The sequence below is a fragment of the Salvelinus alpinus genome, chromosome 6, assembly GCF_045679555.1.
Source record: "Salvelinus alpinus chromosome 6, SLU_Salpinus.1, whole genome shotgun sequence".
Taxonomy (NCBI): Eukaryota; Metazoa; Chordata; class Actinopteri; order Salmoniformes; family Salmonidae; genus Salvelinus; species Salvelinus alpinus.
The window spans coordinates 73,646,239-73,667,621 of NC_092091.1; the positions used below are offsets into that span (position 1 = coordinate 73,646,239).

The following is a 21,383-nucleotide window of genomic DNA, read 5'->3' on the forward strand; positions in this document are numbered from 1 at the left end:
TTAGTTTGATAATATAATAAATGATATGACTCCCACCAGCCTTAGTTTGATAATATAATAAATGATATGACTCCCACCAGCCTTAGTTTGATAATATAATAAATGATATGACTCCCACCAGCCTTAGTTTGATAATATAATAAATGATATGACTCCCACCACCCTTAGTTTGATAATATAATACATGATATGACTCCCACCAGTCTTAGTTTGATAATATAATAAATTATATGACTCCCACCAGTCTTAGTTTGACAATATAATACATATGACTCCCACCAGCCTTAGTTTGATAATATAATAAATGATATGACTCTCACCAGCCTTAGTTTGATAATATAATAAATGATATGACTCCCACCAGCCTTAGTTTGATAATATAATAAATGATATGACTCCCACCAGCCTTAGTTTGATAATATAATAAATGATATGACTCCCACCAGCCTTAGTTTGATAATATAATACATGATATGACTCCCACCAGCCTTAGTTTGATAATATAATACATGATATGACTCCCACCAGCCTTAGTTTGATAATATAATAAATGATATGACTCCCACCAGCCTTAGTTTGATAATATAATAAATGATATGACTCCCACCAGCCTTAGTTTGATAATATAATAAATGATATGACTCCCACCAGCCTTAGTTTGATAATATAATACATGATATGACTCCCACCAGCCTTAGTTTGATAATATAATACATGATATGACTCCCACCAGCCTTAGTTTGATAATATACTACATTATGTGACTCCCACCAGTTTTAGTTTGATAATATGGTACATGATATGACTCCAACCAGTCTTAGTTTGATAATGCAATACATGATATGACTCCCACCAGCCTTAGTTTGATAATATAATACATGATATGACTCCCACCAGCCTTAGTTTGATAATATAATACATGATATGACTCCCACCAGCCTTAGTTTGATAATATACTACATTATGTGACTCCCACCAGTTTTAGTTTGATAATATGGTACATGATATGACTCCCACCAGCCTTAGTTTGATAATATAATAAATGATATGACTCCCACCAGCCTTAGTTTGATAATATAATACATGATATGACTCCCACCAGCCTTAGTTTGATAATATAATACATGATATGACTCCCACCAGTCTTAGTTTGATAATATAATACATGATATGACTCCCACCAGCCTTAGTTTGATAATATAATAAATGATATGACTCCCACCAGCCTTAGTTTGATAATATAATACATGATATGACTCCCACCAGCCTTAGTTTGATAATATAATAAATGATGAGACTCCCACCAGCCTTAGTTTGATAATATACTACATTATGTGACTCCCACCAGTTTTAGTTTGATAATATGGTACATGATATGACTCCAACCAGTCTTAGTTTGATAATGCAATACATGATATGACTCCCACCAGCCTCAGTTTGATAATATAATAAATGATATGACTCCCACCAGCCTTAGTTTGATAATATAATAAATGATATGACTCCCACCAGCCTTAGTTTGATAATATAATAAATTATATGACTCCCACCAGCCTTAGTTTGATAATATAATAAATGATATGACTCCCACCAGCCTTAGTTTGATAATATAATACATGATATGACTCCCACCAGTCTTAGTTTGATAATATAATAAATGATATGACTCCCACCAGTCTTAGTTTGATAATATAATACATATGACCCCCACCAGCCTTAGTTTGATAATATAATAAATGATATGACTCCCACCAGCCTTAGTTTGATAATATAATAAATGATATGACTCCCACCAGCCTTAGTTTGATAATATAATACATGATATGACTCCCACCAGCCTTAGTTTGATAATATAATACATGATATGACTCCCACCAGCCTTAGTTTGATAATATACTACATTATGTGACTCCCACCAGTTTTAGTTTGATAATATGGTACATGATATGACTCCAACCAGTCTTAGTTTGATAATGCAATACATGATATGACTCCCACCAGTCTTAGTTTGATAATATAATACATGATATGACTCCCACCAGTCTGAGTTTGATATTATAAGACATGATATGACTCCCACCAGTCTGAGTTTGATAATATAATACATGATATGACTCCCACCAGTCTGAGTTTGATAATATAATACATGATATGACTCCCACCAGTCTTAGTTTGATATAATATATGTTTTGACTCCCATCAGTCTTAATGTGATAAAATAATACATGATATGACTCCCACCAGTCTTAATGTGATAATATAAGACATGATATGACTCCCACCAGTCTGAGTTTGATAATATAATACATGATGACTCCCGCCAGTCTTAATGTGATAATATAATACATGATATGACTCCCACCAGTCTTAGTGTGATAATATAATACATGATATTGTCACGATCGTCAAAGGGACTGAGAGAGGACCAAGGCGCAGCGCGTGGAAAGTACATCTTCCTTTTATTTAAAGAAGGGAAAAACAAAACAACAAACTATACAAACTACAAAAACAACAAAACAGACGACCGTGCAGCTATACAAACATAAGTGCTGACACTAAACACTCTGACATAGACAATTCCCCACAAACAGCTAAAGCCTATGGTTGCCTTAAATATGGCTCCCAATCAGAGACAACAATAACCAGCTGTCTCTAATTGAGACCCAATTCAGGCAACCATAGACTTTCCTAGAACCTACACTCAACCATAGACACAGCTAGACACATTCACTCAACACAAACCCATACACTACACCCAACACCCCCTTTACCATATAACCACCCAAAACACAAACATTCCCCATGTCACACCCTGACCTAACTAAAATAATAAAGAAAACAAAGAATACTAAGGCCAGGGCGTGACATAACCCCTCCCTTAAGGTGCGAACTCCGGGCGCACCAGCACATAGTCTAGGGGAGGGTCTGGGTGGGCGTCCGTCCACGGTGGCGGCTCCGGCACTGGTCGTGGTCCCCACCCCACCATAGTCACTACCCGCTTACGTAGCCTCCTCCAAATGGCCACCCTCCACCTTAACCCCACTGGATTAAGGGGCAGCACCGGACTAAGGGGCAGCACCGGACTAAGGGGCAGCACCGGACTAAGGGGCAGCACCAGGGTAAGGGGCAGCACCAGGGTAAGGGGCAGCACCAGGGTAAGGGGCAGCACCAGGGTAAGGGGCAGCACCAGCTAAGGGGCAGTACCGGGATAAGGTAGCTCAGGACAGAGATATAGCTAAGGACAGAGAGGTAGGTCAGGATAGAGGGGCAACTCCGGACTGAAAGGCAGCTCCGGACAGAGAGACAGCTCTGGACTGAGGGGCAGTTCTGGATTAATGGCCGCTCTGGGCTGAGGGGCAGCTCATGACTGGCTGACGGCTCTGGACGCTCATGGCTGGCTGACGGCTCTGGACGCTCATGGCTGGCTGACGGCTCTGGACGCTCATGGCTGGCTGACGGCTCTGGACGCTCATGGCTGGCTGACGGCTCTGGACGCTCATGGCTGGCTGACGGCTCTGGACGCTCATGGCTGGCTGACGGCTCTGGACGCTCATGGCTGGCTGACGGCTCTGGCAGATCCTGTCTGGTTGGCGGCTCTGGCAGATCCTGTCTGGCAGATCCTGTCTGGTTGGCGGCTCTAGCGGCTCCTGACTGACTAAGGGCTCTGACGGCTCGGGACAGACGGGCAGCTCTAATGGCTCGGGACAGACGGATGGCTCAGACGGCACTGGGCAGACGGATGGCTCAGACGGCGCTGGGGAGACGGATGGCTCAGATGGCGCTGGGGAGACGGATGGCTCAGATGGCGCTGGGGAGACGGATGGCTCAGATGGCGCTGGGGAGACGGATGGCTCAGATGGCGCTGGGGAGACGGATGGCTCAGATGGCGCTGGGGAGACGGATGGCTCAGATGGCGCTGGGGAGACGGATGGCTCAGATGGCGCTGGGGAGACGGATGGCTCAGATGGCACTGGGCAGACGGATGGCTCTGGCCGGAATAGGCGCACTGTAGGCCTGGTGCGTGGTGCCGGAACTGGAGGCACCGGGCTAAGGACACGCACCTTCAGGCTAGTGCGGGGAGAAGGAACAGGGCATACTGGACCCTGGGGACGCACATTAGGCCTAGTGCGTGGTGCCGGAACTGGTGGTACCGGGCTGGGGACACGCATCTCAGGGCTAATGCGGGGAGCAGCAACAGGATGCACAGGACTCTGGAGACGCACAGGAGGCTTGGTGCGTGGTGCCGGAATTGGTGGTACCGGGCTGGAGACACGCACCATAGGACGAGTGCGTGGAGGAGGAACAGGGCTCTGGAGACACACTGGAAGCCTGGTGCGTGGTGTAGGCACTGGTGGAACTGGACTGGGGCGGGGAGGTAGCGCCGGAAATACCGGACCGTGCAGGCTATTTGCTCCCTTGAACACTGAGCCTGCCCAACCTTACCTGGCTGAATGCTCCCCGTCGCCCGACCAGTGCGGGGAGGTGGAATAACCCGCACCGGGCTATGTAGGCGAACCGGGGACACCATGCGTAAGGCTGGTGCCATGTATGCCGGCCCGAGGAGACGCACTGGAGACCAGACGCGTTGAGCCGGCTTCATGACACCTGGCTCAATGCCCAATCTAGCCCTACCAGTGCTGGGAGGTAGAATAACCCGCACCGGGCTATGAACACGTACAGGAGACACCGTGCGCTCTACTGCGTAACACGGTGTTCGCCCGTACTCCCGCTCTCCACGGTTAGCCTGGGAAGTGGGCGCAGGTCTCCTACCTGCCCTCGGCCCACTACCTCTAAGCCCCCCCCAAGAAATTTTTTGGGCTGACTCACAGGCTTCCTACCGCGTTGTCGTGCTGCCTCCATTCGCCGGTATCCCTCCTCACACTGCGCCAGAGAATCCCAGGCTGGCTCCGGCACTCGCCCTGGGTCGATCGCCCACCTGTCGATCTCCTCCCACGTAGTGTAGTCCAGATTATGCTCCCATTTCCATTCCTCCTTGCGCTGCTCCTGTTGCCGCTTTTCGCGCTGCTTGATCCCGCATTGGTGGGGAATTCTGTCACGATCGTCAAAGGGACTGAGAGAGGCCCAAGGCGCAGCGCGTGGAAAGTACATCTTCCTTTTATTTAAAAAAGGGAGAAAAAAAAACAACAAACTATACAAACTACAAAAACAACAAAACAGACGACCGTGCAGCTATACAAACAAAAGTGCTGACACTAAACACTCTGACATAGACAATTCCCCACAAACAGCTAAAGCCTATGGTTGCCTTAAATATGGCTCCCAATCAGAGACAGATATGACTCCCACCAGTCTTAGTTTGATAATATAATACATGATATGACTCCCACCAGTCTTAGTTTGATAATATAATACATGATATGACTCCCACCAGTCTTAGTTTGATAATATAATACATGATATGACTCCCACCAGTCTTAGTTTGATAATATAACACATTATATACATTTTTTATTTTTATTTAACTAGGCAAGTAGCTGAAGAACAAATTCATACTTTTAATGACTGCCTTGGAACAGTGGGTTAACTGCCTTGTTCAGTACGACAGATCTTTACCTCGTCAGGTCAGAGATTCGATCTTGCAACCTTTCGGTTACTAGTCCAACGCTCTAACCACTAGGCTACCTGCCGATATCACTACCCCTGGCCTTCGTTTGATAATATAATACATGATATGACTCCCACCATCCTTAGTTTGGGGGTCTGAATACTTTCCTAATGAACTGTATATGGTCATCAGTGGCCAGTCAAACTCTGGGTGGAAGTTTCCCCTAGGTATATATCTATGATCAGCAATCCCTACCCCGATCCTAACCTTAACCATTTGCAGAGGGAAAAGTCAGCAAAACTGACTGAAGATCAGTGTCTAGGGTCAACTTCCCCCTACACCACCAGTCACAGAGTGAGAGCCATAATGCGTTCTCCATTTGAAGGCTGGGGGCGCTGTAAACTCAGTCAGGATATATGTAGTGTATATGTCAATTAACAGGATAACAATTTATTTTAGCAGATCTAAAATTGGGACCCTGTGAAGTCACACATACATCATATAGCATGATATAGAGTCATATAATTTATTATATTATCAAACTATGGCTGATGGGAGTCATAAATTATGTTCTTATCGTTCAGTTTGGCTCCTAAGACAAGGCTCCAATCTCGTTCCTGGAACTTCATATCACAAAAACACCAACTCATTCTGTGGCATAAATCAATTGTCAACTCCAGATACTCCCATCTCAAGTAAAACCCCTTCTTGACAAGCTCAATGAGGGGAGTGAGCCTCTAGGTCCTACACTATCCCAGGATAGGTGCAACATCAGAGATGACATACAATGGTTCCAGTCACTACCCCACACATCTTGTCTCAAACCTTATCTCCCCCAAGGCCAAAGGAGGGAGTGACAGGCACACAGATATTGTGGAGACAAGTAATTGGTTCCATATTAATCATACCATCCCTTCAGATGTTTTGGAAGACACATTCACATATGAAGACAATGTTCCCTCCTGTTCTCTTCTCTTTCTGATATTCTGCATTGCACCAGGGACATGTGAAAGACAAGCCTGATCTCTCCCCTCTCTGGGCCCCAGGTGACTGAGCCCCAACTGAGGGAGGAAGTGCAACTGCCAACACCAGAGTCCGAAGGGATACATTCTAATAACAAGCATATCATACAAGCATATCATGCTGATAAGACATCTTAATTATCTATGTTACCTAACTAATTCTGATTCTTCTGCAACATATGCCACAACATTTTAAAATAAAACCTGTTACTGAGAAATAGCTAGAACTCATCCAGTGACGTCACTACCAGTCACACAACCTGAGAGACTGTGACCATGACAACTGACCCCACGGTGTAGTGGTTGACTTGGGGTCGAGGGGAGCGTCAGAAAGACAGAACAGGGGAGCGTGAACTCTTTCTCAGCAGCATCACTTTTAGTTTCAAATGGCCCTGTGGTGAACCAAGGTAGAGCTGTGTACATCCTCATGCATGTGTACGTGTGCAGACATGAAGATCTGCATGACTTTGTGCACGTATTATCTTGGTGCTTCAGTGTGGGAACATGGTGTGTAGTCATGTCTGCTTGTAAAGTCAGATCTCTGACAAGGTATAAGTAGATTTTATCAGCCTGAAAAACACATGTCCTGAAGCTGAACAATACAAAACTACCTCTATCGTGCTCCAGTCTGGTAAATTCAACCATCAGATCATTATAATCTGATAAGATGTTACAACAGTGGTGGTATAAGACGCAAAATCATTGTACAACGTGCAAAAAATTCAGTAAACCTCATTGTAATCTCTGTACGATTTCATTTGGATAGATGCATTACAGACTACCAGTAACATTTCAACTAACTATCTACAGTACTAAACCTATCCTTAACCTAGCCCTAAACTTGACCCTTACCTTAACGCTTACTCTGAACCTAACCGTCTGTTACTTATCAACAGATAGTTTGATATTATTACCATTAAATTTAGAACTTGTGCAACAATGTGCATTATAAAGAGGAAACTATTTATGTATTGCTCAGGTTTTTAAACTCTACTTAAATAATTGTCTAATTTTAAGGCAAATTGTTGAAGAAAAGTTGTAAATAAAATCCCTGAGAGTCTGAGGTTTGCAGTATTTTCAGCACTTTGTACCAGACAAAAATATTGCCCATCGTATTGTTGGTAGTACTACTAATTGAAAGAACATAATACTACAAGGTTGTAGCTATGACGATGAGAGTAAAGAAGCAGAGTTGAATAATAATACCGAAGAGAGAGCGATACAAAACAAGATAAATGTCTGAACATGAACACAGATACAATACTGCCTGAAGAGTGTTGCCACGGAGCGCCAGATAAAGAGATAGTAATCAGGGCAGTGTTGCAGTCCAGGTGTGCCTCAGGATGGGGCTCAGGTGTGCGTAATGAGGATTGCCAGTGTCACATTGCATAATGATAGGAGACAGGCGCAGGTATACAAAATTTACCCAGAATAGAGTACGTCATGAACATGACAGGAACGAAGCCCAAAACAAACACGTGTATATATATATATATATATAACACAGGGCTGTATACCAAACAAAGAGTGAGTTGTAAACCTCTAATAAATACACAGGAAAAACAATACACGGGACGAGACCCGTAATAACAAGAACACACTAACAGGGTAACACGAAAGCCGATACAACAGAGCACAGGTAATCACAAGACCAACGGACATGGAACAATAATCATCAAGGACAATGGGGAACAGAGGGCACATATACTAATCAGGGGGAATGGGAACCAGGTGTGCATAATGAGACCAGACAGTCCGGGGTTGGTGGTAATGATCTAGTTCAGCGTCACCTAGAAGGCCAGTGACGCAGACCTCCGGAGCTGGTGAATGGAATGAGCAGCAGTCCCGGGGGAAACCGTGACAATACCCTCTGCCCGACGTGCTGCACCAGCAGCGGGACGACACCGGCCTCGGGGATGACCACAGGGACGCAGTGCAGGTCGGAAAATCCCTGGTCACCGAAGCGTCCAGGATGTCTACCGCAGGAACTCAGCACCACTCCTCTGGGCCCTACCCCTCCCAGTCGATGAGGTACTGAAGACGACCTCATGGACCCGGCATGCAGGACCTCCCTCGATGTCCAGAGGAAGCGGGGAATCACTGGATCAGCCTCAACGAGGGGACCAGGCACCGCTGGCCTGAGGAGAGACACATGAAAAATAGTGTTAATGCGGTATTTAGCAGGGCGTTGCAAATGGTAGTTACCTCATTAACCCTCCTCAGAATTTTAAACGGCTTCACAAACTGTGGGCTCAGCTTCCGGCAGGGCAGGCAGAGGGGCAGGTTCCAGATGGAGAGCCAGACCCGGTCGCCTGGAGAGAAAAAAGCTGTGGCGGTCGGCCTGTTCCTTTTGCCGACGCACAGCCCGCTGGAGACAAGTGTGCGCAGCATTCCAGATCAGAGCTTTTAATGGAAATATGTTTGTTTCCCATTCATTTTAAATGATTCAAGATATAATTGAAGTGATCATATATTTTAACAGATAGAAGATTGGACTCAGTGAATTTGCACATAGATCATATAGCATTACTGAGGCTTTGACACCCCAGCCTTTAAACAGAGGTCACATTATTGGTTGTACTCTGTGGCCAGCCATCGATGGTCATATAAGGGCCTTTTTTCTATGTATGACATCAGTGTGAAGAGTTATTCAGAGGTGGTGGGGGAAATCTATGTCTGCATCTTTATCAGAGGTTTAAAAGGAGAACTTTACGTGCATGTGTGCGTGTATGTGTGGGTGCGTGTTTGCCTGCGTGCACTGTATCCAAACATCAACAAGACATCATAACTTAACGATTCATCACTGTATCCAACCATCAACATAATAATTACTAGACATCATAACTTAACCATTCAGCATGACTATACACATGATAACTACTAGTCATCATCACTTAACCATTCAGCATGACCATTAACATGATAACTACTACCCTGGGTCTCGACCCCGCCCTGTGCAACTGGGTCCTGGACTTCCTGACGGGCCGCCCCCAGGTGGTGAGGGTAGGTAACAACATCTCCACCCCGCTGATCCTCAACACTGGGGCCCCACAAGGGTGCGTTCTGAGCCCTCTCCTGTACTCCCTGTTCACCCACGACTGCGTGGCCATGCACGCCTCCAACTCAATCATCAAGTTTGCGGATGACACTACAGTGGTAGGCTTGATTACCAACAACGACGAGACGGCCTACAGGGAGGATGTGAGGGCCCTCGGAGTGTGGTGTAAGGAAAATAACCTCACACTCAACGTCAACAAAGCAAAGGAGATGATTGTGGACTTCAGGAAACAGCAGAGGGAGCACCCCCCTATCGACATCGACGGGACAGTAGTGGAGAAGGTGGAAAGTTAAGTTCCTCGGTGTACACATCACGGACAAACTGAATTGGTCCACCCACACAGACAGCGTTGTGAAGAAGGCGCAGCAGCGCCTCTTCAACCTCAGGAGGCTGAAGAAATTCGGCTTGTCACCAAAAGCACTCACAAACTTCTACAGATGCACAATCGAGAGCATCCTGTCGGGCTATATCACCGCCTGGTATGTCAATTGCTCCGCCCACAACCGTAAGGCTCTCCAGAGGGTAGTGAGGTCTGCACAATGCATCACCGGGGGCAAACTACCTGCCCTCCAGGACACCTACACCACCCGATGTCACAGGAAGGCCATAAAGATCATCAAGGACAACAACCACCCAAGCCACTGCCTGTTCACCCCGCTATCATCCAGAAGGCGAGGTCAGTACAGGTGCATCAAAGCAGGGACCGAGAGACTGAAAAACAGCTTCTATCTCAAGGCCATCAGACTGTTAAACAGCCACCACTAACATTTAGCGGCCGCTGCCAACATACTGACTCAACTCCAGCCACTTTAATAATGGGAATTGATGGAAATTATGTAAAAATGTACCACTAGCCACTTTAAACAATGCCACTTAATATAATGTTTACATACCCTACATTACTCATCTCATATGTATATACTGTACTCTATACCATCTACTGCATCTTGCCTATGCCGTTCTGTACCATCACTCATTCATATATCTTTATGTACATATTCTTTATCCCTTTACACTTGTGTGTATAAGGTAGTAGTTGTGGAATTGTTAGGTTAGATTACTTGTTGGTTATTACTGCATTGTCGGAACTAGAAGCACAAGCATTTCGCTACACTCGCATTAACATCTGCTAACCATGTGTATGTGACAAATAAAATTTGATTTGATACTAGACATCATAACTTAATAAATATGAATTCATTTCAATCACAAACCGACTCATTTCTATACACCATATAAACTGACTAATTGCACTGCTTTACAAGTAACCACAGATTTTTTCAACATCACAAACCTGATGGTCCACTGCTTGTGAACTCACGAGGCTCCTCTGTTGGTGTTTGTTACAAATCCCTTTTGGCCCGACAGTCTAGGGGGGATGGTAATGGGACCCGTAACATAACTCACGCAAAGTGTAATAGTGACAAAGTAACGGTGAGAACGAAATAACCACGACTTAAATCTACCGTCAAATTCAGGGTTTATTAGTAAACACACGGTAATGGGGGGGGGCAGGAAAAAGGGCTGAGCTGGACCCAAGGAATGAAACAATAAGCATCCAAAAACACCCCTAAGCTAGAATAGCCTATTTCAACAACAGCTAACTAACTAACCAAAAATACAGTGGGTGGTCCACCCAGTTCTAACTAGTGTATTTAACAAAGTTTACTACAGGTAGTGTATGCCCATGGGCGACCTGTCTGGTTACCCCCTTTTCCCACCATCAAACAAACACTCAAACACCATAACCAAACACAATACTCACAGGTGGGGACAAAGTGACATGTAGATGCTAAACCACACAAGAGATCTACAGACATATGGCATTTACAGAGAGATTGAGCTCCACAAAGAGATCAAGCTCTAGAGAAAACAACTGACAGGGTTTTTAAACCAAGGGAAAGGGACTGTGATTGGGTAGGAGAAAAGGAGCAGGTGTCTTCTGATTAGCGACTGATTGATGACTGATTGGGGAATGATGATGGTCACCTGTGAGTAGGGGAGAAGGAGAGAAAAGAAATATACACAGGACACAGACAGAATACTTATATCCGTAACAGTGTCTCACTCTCTCCATCTGTCTCACTTTCCTGCTATACTATGCCTTCACTCTCAGTCTCTCCAATGGACAAGTCTTCCTGCTCTCTCTTGCTCTCTCCACACCTGTACCATCTGGCTCTGTCTCACTGTCTGCCTTGTCTTTTCATTGGAATAAGGACATTATGTCCTTCCTTCTCTTCATTTTGGTGAAAACGTATTAATTTACTTAAAATAACTGACTTGCTAGGTAAACTACCCTTTATGTCTAACCGTTTTACGTTACAATGTGTTTACGGAGTGTGGTTTAAGTAAAAACACTCAACACCATGAGTTTGTTGATCATATATTTTATCCTTTTTCATACTGCCACAAAGTAACAAACGGCCACGTTAAGATAAGCTGATCTAACGTTACACTTCTGTAATGCATTTAATACAAATACAACATATTAACAATTTTACTCACCTCTATATTTCCTTTTTTGTGCTTGAACTATAATATTCGTCGGAATTTCTTACAACTTCTGAGTAGACAAAAACTAGCAGATGCATGTAGGACGATACTGTTGTGTTCCGCCTAAAGCCGTCCCTCTAGAAAATGTGTGGGTTAAATTAGTGTTCCGCGTTGCCACTGTCTAATAACGGATGTAAAAAAATAACGATAGCAAAAATTACTTATGTAAAGATTATTTCATAATCCACATTTAGCGGGGCCACAAGGGGGTCCAAAATTGTTGTCACAGGGGAACTGCCCCCCCCCCCCCCAGAACCGCCAGTGAGTGGAAGCCCCCACAGGATGCTTCAGGTTTTTACCCCTTGTGACACATCAGTGTTTCCCCTTTTACCTGTGCTAGAACTGTAATGCAAGGTGTACTCAGGGCTAAAGTCACCAAGGACCAGAAAAAACAGTATTGCGTCATACATGGGTGGTTCCAAAAAAAAAATGTTGTGTATTGACATAACAATGGAAAACACAAGAGAAGAGGATTAAGAGGTTTTGCTCATAACTTGGCCTAAAATAAAGGATACCATAACATTGAGTGAAAAGAACTGAACTAACAGGTAGGAATGTAACATTTCTACCTGTACATAGCGCCTGTATATCCAGTTTTCTACAGATTATTTCACAAGCAAAAGACACTGAAAATGAATGATTAATGAATGATAAAAGTGGAAACTTTGCCCTCTCACAGAGTACAGTATAACACTAACTTGTGAGTGATAAGTAAAAGTGACTAACTAGCGAGAACAGAGAGCACAAATACATTTGATGGCAGATATTACAAATGTCACATTTACATTTTATTTAATTTCAAGTTCTTCCGATTGTACCTCTCAATATGAATACCTCAGGAACAGGGACAGTAGGACCTGAGCTGTGTTGGAATACTCATACTAACCGCACTAACCGCACTATTTGTGACGGAAATTGAGTATGTAGTGTGCTAATTAGTCATAGTATGGATATAGTTAGTATGCCACAGGTTCCGGGATGTCGTACTACATTAGTCAAAATAGGAAGTATAACAGGCAGTGGACACTATTTCTGTGCTTTTGGGGCTCATAATGCAATTCTTCAGAAAATGGGCGTGGCTTCACGACATTTTCAGATTTGAAGAAAATGGCAAAAATATGCAGTCCGATGAGAGCAGACACAAATGCATTGCTTTAAGTAATTATGACACATTTTAAGAAAATGTTCAGCAATGTAATAATGTAATGACTTTTCAAATAAGTGACGTTACACGTTATGTTGGGTGACAATTTGTTAGGTACGCTAGCCTTACGAACCGCATAGCATATCATTACAGTAGTTGCTTGTATGTACCGGTATGTTAGCTGGCTACCTAAAGTTAGTTGGCTACTAATACATCAAACTTGCCAGTATATTAACTATATGCTATCTAACTAACTACCCAACATTTACTGACTTTATTATTCAGGTCATTCTTAGGTTAGTTAAGTGGTATAGTCATTGTGCGTTCTCATTGGACATTGTTAATGAAGTCGCAAGATGTCTAGCTAGTCATTTGTTAGCTACGCTAACAAGCTAGCAAGAAGTTGCATAGCAACAGCATCAAATTCAGGTAGACAGGCAAAGCGCTAGTACACTCAACTGAAAGGATACCGTTTGTTTACAGTATACTAAAATGAAATTATAGTATGTAGTATGTACTCATTAAGTATGTAGTATACAGTATGTAAGTATGGGTATTCGAACACAGCACTGGTTTCTTGTTGAAATTAACTGTAACCTTTTACTTCATTCTTCAACGTCACTAGATGGAAATCAATAACATACACAAAAAGAAGACAATCGTCTTTTCTGTTATATTTCTACTTGTTTTGATGGTAATCTTAGTTTTCATCTTCGGCATTCCCCATTCAAAGGTGAGATATTTTACATTTTATTGAAATAAAATAAAGAAAAAATGATTACATATTAAATTGTCATTGTTTGCCCATACATTAGAACAGCGTTCCCAAACTTTAGTACAGTTTACCATAAGTCTTATGAATGGAAACGTGTCTAAATAATGTCACTGTTACAGGATGGAGAAACTGGGAATGGAGGGATTCAAGATGGAGGGATTCAAGACGGAGGGATTCAAGACGGAGGGATTCAAGACGGAGGGATGCAAGAGATTCTACCTCTAGACATGGTCCGTTCTTCTGTTGATGACAAATATGATGGTTGCAGAGGTTTAATGTTACGGGTGGTTGAAAACATGTACCTCTACGATGAGTTAAACACTAATCCTCAATTCAATACATCCTGGAACATAGCAAAACCACACGCTAAACAGCGTGGAGACAGTTTGAATACAGATCATTCCATTGCTATCTATTTGTACACAAAAAACAAACCAGGACCCAATTCCAAATCGATCTACCTGGACTTTAACAAAGCAGTTCAAGAGGGCAATTCTGCATATATGACAACATCATTCAAGTACCATGCATTGCATTTCTACCTGACTGATGCCATTCAGATTCTTAGAGAAAGACAAGAGACATGTAAGGAAACCTTTCACAGAACCAACCGGAAGTTTGATCTGAGTGTTCTCAACCACGAGATCCGTTTCGGCACCTTCGCCACAAGCTCTTTCAGATCCGACTTAACCAACTTTGGGAATGTGTCTTGCTTTGAGATCCACACTTGCTTTGGCGCTGAGCTAACTTCTTACTCAGCCTTTCCTGAAGAGAGGGAAGTTTTAATTCCACCATATGAGATTTTTGAAGTCACCAAAATCCAGACAAAGTCACCAGTGAATAACCTGTTGTGTGAAGTCATCTACACACTAAAGAGCAAGGGAGTAGACAGTGATCTGAATTGCAAATTGATTTTGAGTGGAGGAGAATCAAACATCATCAGAGCATCAGATACAGGCTACATAATACTCTATATTATGTTGATAACTACTGTATATTACCCCAGCTTCACACTGTAGAGATTCTGGCTGTGTTCCAGGTCAGCTACATTGCAGACGCATGCCTAATCTCATGCCTGGATAGGTCTTTAACATATCAACTAACCACATCATATTGCAATCTGATGCCCGACTGCGCAGTCGATGATGTGGCACACAACCATTGTGTCAGGTTTTGGCCAGGACTGTTCTGTTTTTTGTCACTAGATGTCCCCATTGCACCTTTTTTGAACCTTTTGTGTTTTTTCTTGCTCTATTATTGTTTGCACCTGTGTGTCGTTCCCTTGTTGGTATTTAAACCCTGTGTGTTCCTCAGTTCTTTGCTCAGTGTTTGTATGTTAGCACCCAGCCCCAGCCTTTGTGATCATTTTTCTCTTGTTGGATTTTCCAGAGGTTCTCTGGTTTTGTTCTCGTGTATTTTTGGATTGGTCTTTTGAGGTTTCTTTTTTCCCTTGCTGTTTTTACCACTTTGTGGATTTTCTTTGTATTTTGGAAGATATCTATTTTTTATTAAACCACCATCTCTAGTACTGCTGTGTCTGCCTCATCTTCTGGGTTCTGCCCATTATTAGTGACTGTTTCTCGCACCGGGTCCTGACACATTGGTTGATGCAATGCAACGTCTGCAATGTATTCGACCTGGAACGAAACCCCTATAATGGCTTGTTTTGACCTGCATTGATTGCTCGGTTGCATATTTTTTTTTACTGCTACTGTTTTGAAATTGTTGAGATTATATGTCTTGGTCAGGTGTAATATTTTCTTGACATTTGCTGGCATGTACACTGTGACCGCGGCTACCTACAGTACATCTGGCAGCTTTTGAGTTTTGGAAGGGGAGGGGATTTTCGGCCATAGTCAAGCACAACCGACACACGTTGATAACGTATAAGATCACTATAGGCCATAGGTTAATAGAGAGAAAGGACTATATGTAGTGTTCTGTCTGGTATGTCATTCTACCATATGACTAAACACACTGGCCACGATAAAATATTGAATTTGGCCTTTACTACTGTAGTCCACAGAAACACATTGAATAACATATTCATAAATGGCAAAAAAATACAGTAAAAAACAAAATCTAAAGGAATCAGGTTTTCAAGTGTATGTCCTATATCTCGGAGATATACGAAAGCTCAGGGAAAAAAGCAACAATTAAGATGTTTGATTTTATTGTATTTTATTCAATACAGAATACATGATTCTGCCACAAAATTGAAAAATAAAACATGTTACTGAGAAATGTCTGGAACTCATGCAGTGACACAACTTGAGAGACGGTGACCATGACAACTGGCATTAGGTGCAGTGGTTATCTTGGGGTCGAGGGGAGTGTGAGGAAGACAGAAAGGGGGAGTGTTAACTCTATCTCAGCAGCATCACTTTTAGATTAAAATGGCCCTGTAGTGAACCAAGGTGTACTGTACAGTATCATGCATGTGTATTTGTGAAGACATGACGATCTGTGTCACACCCGTATCTGTTTCACCTGTCTTTGTGATTGTGTCCACCCCCCTCCAGGTGTCGCCCATCTTTCTCATTATTCCCTGTGTATTTATACCTGTGTTCTCTGTTTGTCTGTTGCCAGTACGTTTTGTTTTGTCAGGCCTACCAGCGTTTTTCCCTCTGTTCCTATCGCTTGATTGTTCCTGTTCTCTAGTTTTCCCGGTTTGACCTTTTCTGCCTACCCTGACCCTGAGCCTGCCTGCCATTCGGTACCTTTGCCCCACCTATCTGGATTATTGACCCCTGACCTTGACCTGTCTTTTGCCTGCCCCTGCTAGATTATTAAACTGTTGTTTATTCAACACTGTCTGCATCTGAGTCTTACCTTGAAACGTGATAGTACAAACTGGCCATGACTGACCCAGCAGACCCGGGCCAGCTGCACAACGTCATCTCTTCCCACGGAGCCACCATCATTAGGCACAGGGAATTGCTTTGTGGCCTTACGGAGGAGGTCCAAACGTTGGCTGAACTCCTTGACAGGGCATTAAAAATTTTGCTGGAGCAATTCCGGGGGTTGTCTGGGAGGCAGCGAACCACGTTTGTAACCCCACAGCCACCCAGTAACTCAGCAGCTAGCTGCGCCATCTCATCGGTCACTCCACCTTCTCGTGAGCCCCGCTTACCTCCCCCGGAATGCTTCATTGGAGAGCCGAGCACCTGTCGGACGTTTCTAGCTCAGTGTGTCCTAGTCTTCGAGTTTCAGCCCTCCTCTTTCCCCTCGGATTGCTCCAATATAGCCTACCTCATCACGCTGATGTCTTAGAGGGCTCTCACTTGGGCTATTGCTGTATGGGAACAACAGCCGGCCATACGCATTAGTTTGGAGGGGTTCGTGGGAAAGGTGAAGAAGGTTTTTGATGCCCCGTTCTCTGTGAGAGAAGCATCCACTGTTTCACAAGACGACAGCCTGGTTTGCTGGATTTCTCAGGAGTCCCTAAAACATTAAACAACACGAATTACAATGTCATACTCATGTCATAACACTAGCTAGCTGGCTGGCTAATGTTCTCTAGTCAGCTAACTTGCTAAATATATATTTTTGTAAATTAACTTTATGACAAAAAAAATATGCACAATCATTTGTCTCTATATTAACTAACAGATTCCTCTCAATTGTAAATGTTTTGCTTGACTCGTTATGACATTATAATTGCTTACATTTGCTTCAACTGTAATGTTTTTGTCATACATCTTTGCTGAAAAAAGTCACCAGTGATGGGTGGCATAACATCAAATACGTCATTGGAACCACTCGATATGACTGGTCATATAAAAACCTTGGGATCCAAATGCATATTGAGTGCTGTAACTCCCCCTTGTGGTGGTCTGGAGCAATGAAGCCGTGACGCTGGGTACCTCTAAGTCCAGCGACGTAAGCTCACAACTTTTAAAGGAGGAACCACTGTATGTGACTTAGTCATAAGTCTGGGCGTACAGATAACAGCTGTTTGGGTGGGACCTCAGTACGTGACATCCTGTTCTCATAATCTACAGGAATTTAGATGGGTGGAAACATGCAAGAAGGAACAGACAATGGTGGCAACGTCAGCTATCTTAATCTGAACAGACAAGCTAAATCAGCTTTTACACACCATGTTCCGTCCCTGTTTCCAACCATCTGCTAAACTGTCACAAAGACAAAATAGGTTGTTGTCACAGGTGTAGAGAGGAGTAGGCAGGAGGCAGTTGCAGTTTTAAAACTACTGAATATTTTATTAAAGCACCATAGCTTAAAGCGGGACAAAACCCACAGTGCAAAATGTAAAGTACTCATGAAAGAGTAAAAGAGATTCCTTTCAGGAAAACCAATAACATTTACAATGACTGACAAAGACAAATGACAGAGGAAGTATATATACAGTGATAGAGTGGGGATTGGAACCAGGTGTGTGTAATGATGACGAGACAGAGAGTGAAGGGCATTTGACAGCAGCAGGTTCGGCAGAAGCTGGAAGGCCGGCAACACCTAAAGCCTGAGCTGGACTTGAGGGGGGGGCAAAGTGAAGGCCGGTGTGACAATTGTACTTTTTCTATAAGAGGAGAGAGACAACTCTGTTTTGTTTGGTTGTTAATGATTGCTTCATTTTTGCAAATCTTATAGTAAAGTTGTTGTTAGAGGAATCTACAGTCTCTCTTCCTATATAATTGCTACGTGGCACGTGCAAAGTTACATGTTGGTAAATAAATGACATTTATCTTATCTTTATTAGGTTATTTGTGTGTTGTGGTTTACACCAAACTCACCCTGATCACTGTCTGTCTCACGCCTTCAAGAGGGCATCAAACTTGTTAGCAGGGGGTTTCTGAGGGGGGAAAGATCACAAAAGATACATGTTAGGGACAGTTAGAAATTTACCTGGGGGTAGGGGTATGTTATTTCCCTGATGTATATTTGCCATTTGCAGGTTTTACTATAAAATGTATTCTACTGTATATAACCACATGGCCTCATCTGCTGGCATGCACTTCTGCTATCAAGTTGCTTGGTACTTGTCTAATGCACTATGCTTTTCCGCACGCTTACTATACCACAGGTCAATATAGTCTACCAGTCAACTGTCTATCCTGCCCTCTTTCCACTATTCATAGTGACAATAGTGGTAGGTGGATCATTTTCCAGATCTGCAATAGGCTAATTAGCAATCATACCACACATAAAAGCATTCAAAGCTGTGTCAATGTTTAATATAAATCCACATCAACAAATAGGAATTGCTGATAGGCACCGGAGAGGCCAGGTGCATCATTGTGCATGAAAGAACAGTGAAGACATGAGACACAGCTCAAAAAGCTCCTCTGTTGATATTGCTTAGGGACAATACAGTTATCCTGCCTAGACTAGCCTACAACACCAAAAACCAATGAAAAATTGCATTATATTTCATAATGTCATAATAAGCCCTGTTATTTGATTGTTTCTACAGTATATAGTGTGGCCTCATAGGCCTATGATCCCAGCAGGCCCAGTTATTCACATAAACTCAACACACCTGCTGCCTGCTGATCTGAGCGGCTATTCCTCAACATAGAACCTGAAGCATAAATATAGTGTCACGGTTGCTTCGTCTGAAGAGGAGGAGTAGGGATCGGACCAAAACGCAGCGTTGTATGAAGACATAATGAATTTATTAAACAAGACGAACACTGACACGAAATACACTTGAATAACTACAAAACAACGTAGACAGACCTGAACATGAGAACGTACAATATAACACGAAGAACGCATGAACAGGAACAGACTAACCAAACGAACGAAAACGAAACAGTCCCGTGTGGTGCGACAGACACAGACACAGGAACAATCACCCACGAACAAACAGTGAGAACAGCCTACCTTAATATGGTTCTCAATCAGAGGAAACGTCAAACACCTGCCCCTAATTGAGAACAATATCAGGCAACACATTTAACGCCACATAGAAACACATAACATAGACTACCCACCCAGCTCACGTCCTGACCAACTAAACAAAGTTAAACAAAGGAAAATAAGGTCAGGAACGTGACATATAGCCTAAATACCTGTCATTTAACTTTTAAAATGTGTGAATTAACATAACAGGTCACAATGTTTTAATCTGATTAGGCTACTTTAAAAGTCTCCTGTAGGCTTCCTGCACACGTTCATCCACTCCCCTCTAATGTAATTCCAGCATCCAAACTGGACACCGGCCAGTCCATTACACCAAAACATTTAACTTCTTATGGCTGGGTGCAGTATTGAGTAGCTTGGATGAATAAGGTGCCCAGAGTAAACTGCCTGCTACTCAGTCCCAGAAGCTAAGATTTGCATATTATTCGTATTTTTGGATAGAAAACACTCTGAAGTTTCTAAAACTGTTTGAATGATGTCTGTGAGTATAACAGAACTCATATGGCAGGCAAAAACCTGAGAAAAAACGAAACCAGGAAGTGGGAAATCAGAGGTTTGTAGGTTTGCCTATCCAATATACAGTGTCTTTGGGGTCCCATTGCACTTCCCAAGGCTTCCACAAGATGTCAACAGTCTTTAGAACCTTGTTTGATGCTTCTACTGTGAAGAATGAGGGAAGGAGAGCTCTTTGAGTCAGGTTTCTGGCATGAGCTGATCACGCGCGGTCCCGTGAGAGCGACCTGCATTCCATCGCATTTCTGAAGACAAAGGAATTCTCCGGTTGAAACATTATTGAAGATTTATGTTAAAAACATCCTAAAGATTGATTCTATACATCATTTGACATGTTTCTACGAACTGTAATGGAATTTTTTGATGTTTCGTCTGACCTGCTCGTCATCATTTTGGATTTTGGAACTAAACTCGCAAACAAAAAGGAGATATTTGGACATAAATTATGGACGTTATTGAACAAAACAAACATTTATTGTGGAACTGGGATTCCTGGGAGAGCATTTTGATGAAGATCATCAAAGGTAAGTGAATATTTCTAATACTATTTCTGACTTCTGTTGACTCCTTCTTTCAGTTGTAATGATCCTGTTAAAAACTGTTTAAAAACTGTTTAACCCACATTGCTTGCCCAGATTAAGATCAAGATTGTACTTCCGGTAATTTGTTGAAATTTAATCGAATAGTAATTTGTGATATGTTGTCGTTTGTTAGCATGTGCACTGTGTTTGTTAACATTCCCCATTATGTTACTGATTCCCTCCATCAATATTGTGTTTATATTCACCATTAAGTTACTGATTCCCTCCATCAATATTGTGTTTATATTCACCATTAAGTTACTGATTCCCTCCACCAATATTGTG

General features: G+C 42.9%; 2 protein-coding genes and 1 long non-coding RNA gene across 3 annotated transcripts in view; 1 reads left to right on the plus strand and 2 right to left on the minus strand.

Annotated features, from left to right (window-relative positions):
- Positions 1-21,383, minus strand: part of LOC139579332 (C-type lectin domain family 4 member M-like) — a 403,007-nt gene that overhangs the window by 2,982 nt on the left and 378,642 nt on the right. The gene's annotated exons all lie outside the window — the stretch shown is intronic.
- On the minus strand, positions 11,110-12,436 carry LOC139579364 (uncharacterized). The gene is made up of 2 exons (XR_011675732.1): positions 12,152-12,436; positions 11,110-11,635 (listed from the first exon to the last, which is right to left on the minus strand). It is a non-coding gene; the product is annotated as an uncharacterized lncRNA (long non-coding RNA).
- On the plus strand, positions 14,261-15,566 carry LOC139579358 (ecto-ADP-ribosyltransferase 5-like). Its single transcript, XM_071407932.1, has one exon. It carries the CDS (start codon positions 14,322-14,324, stop codon positions 15,135-15,137), a length of 816 nt encoding a protein of 271 aa, XP_071264033.1. The 5' UTR covers positions 14,261-14,321; the 3' UTR covers positions 15,138-15,566.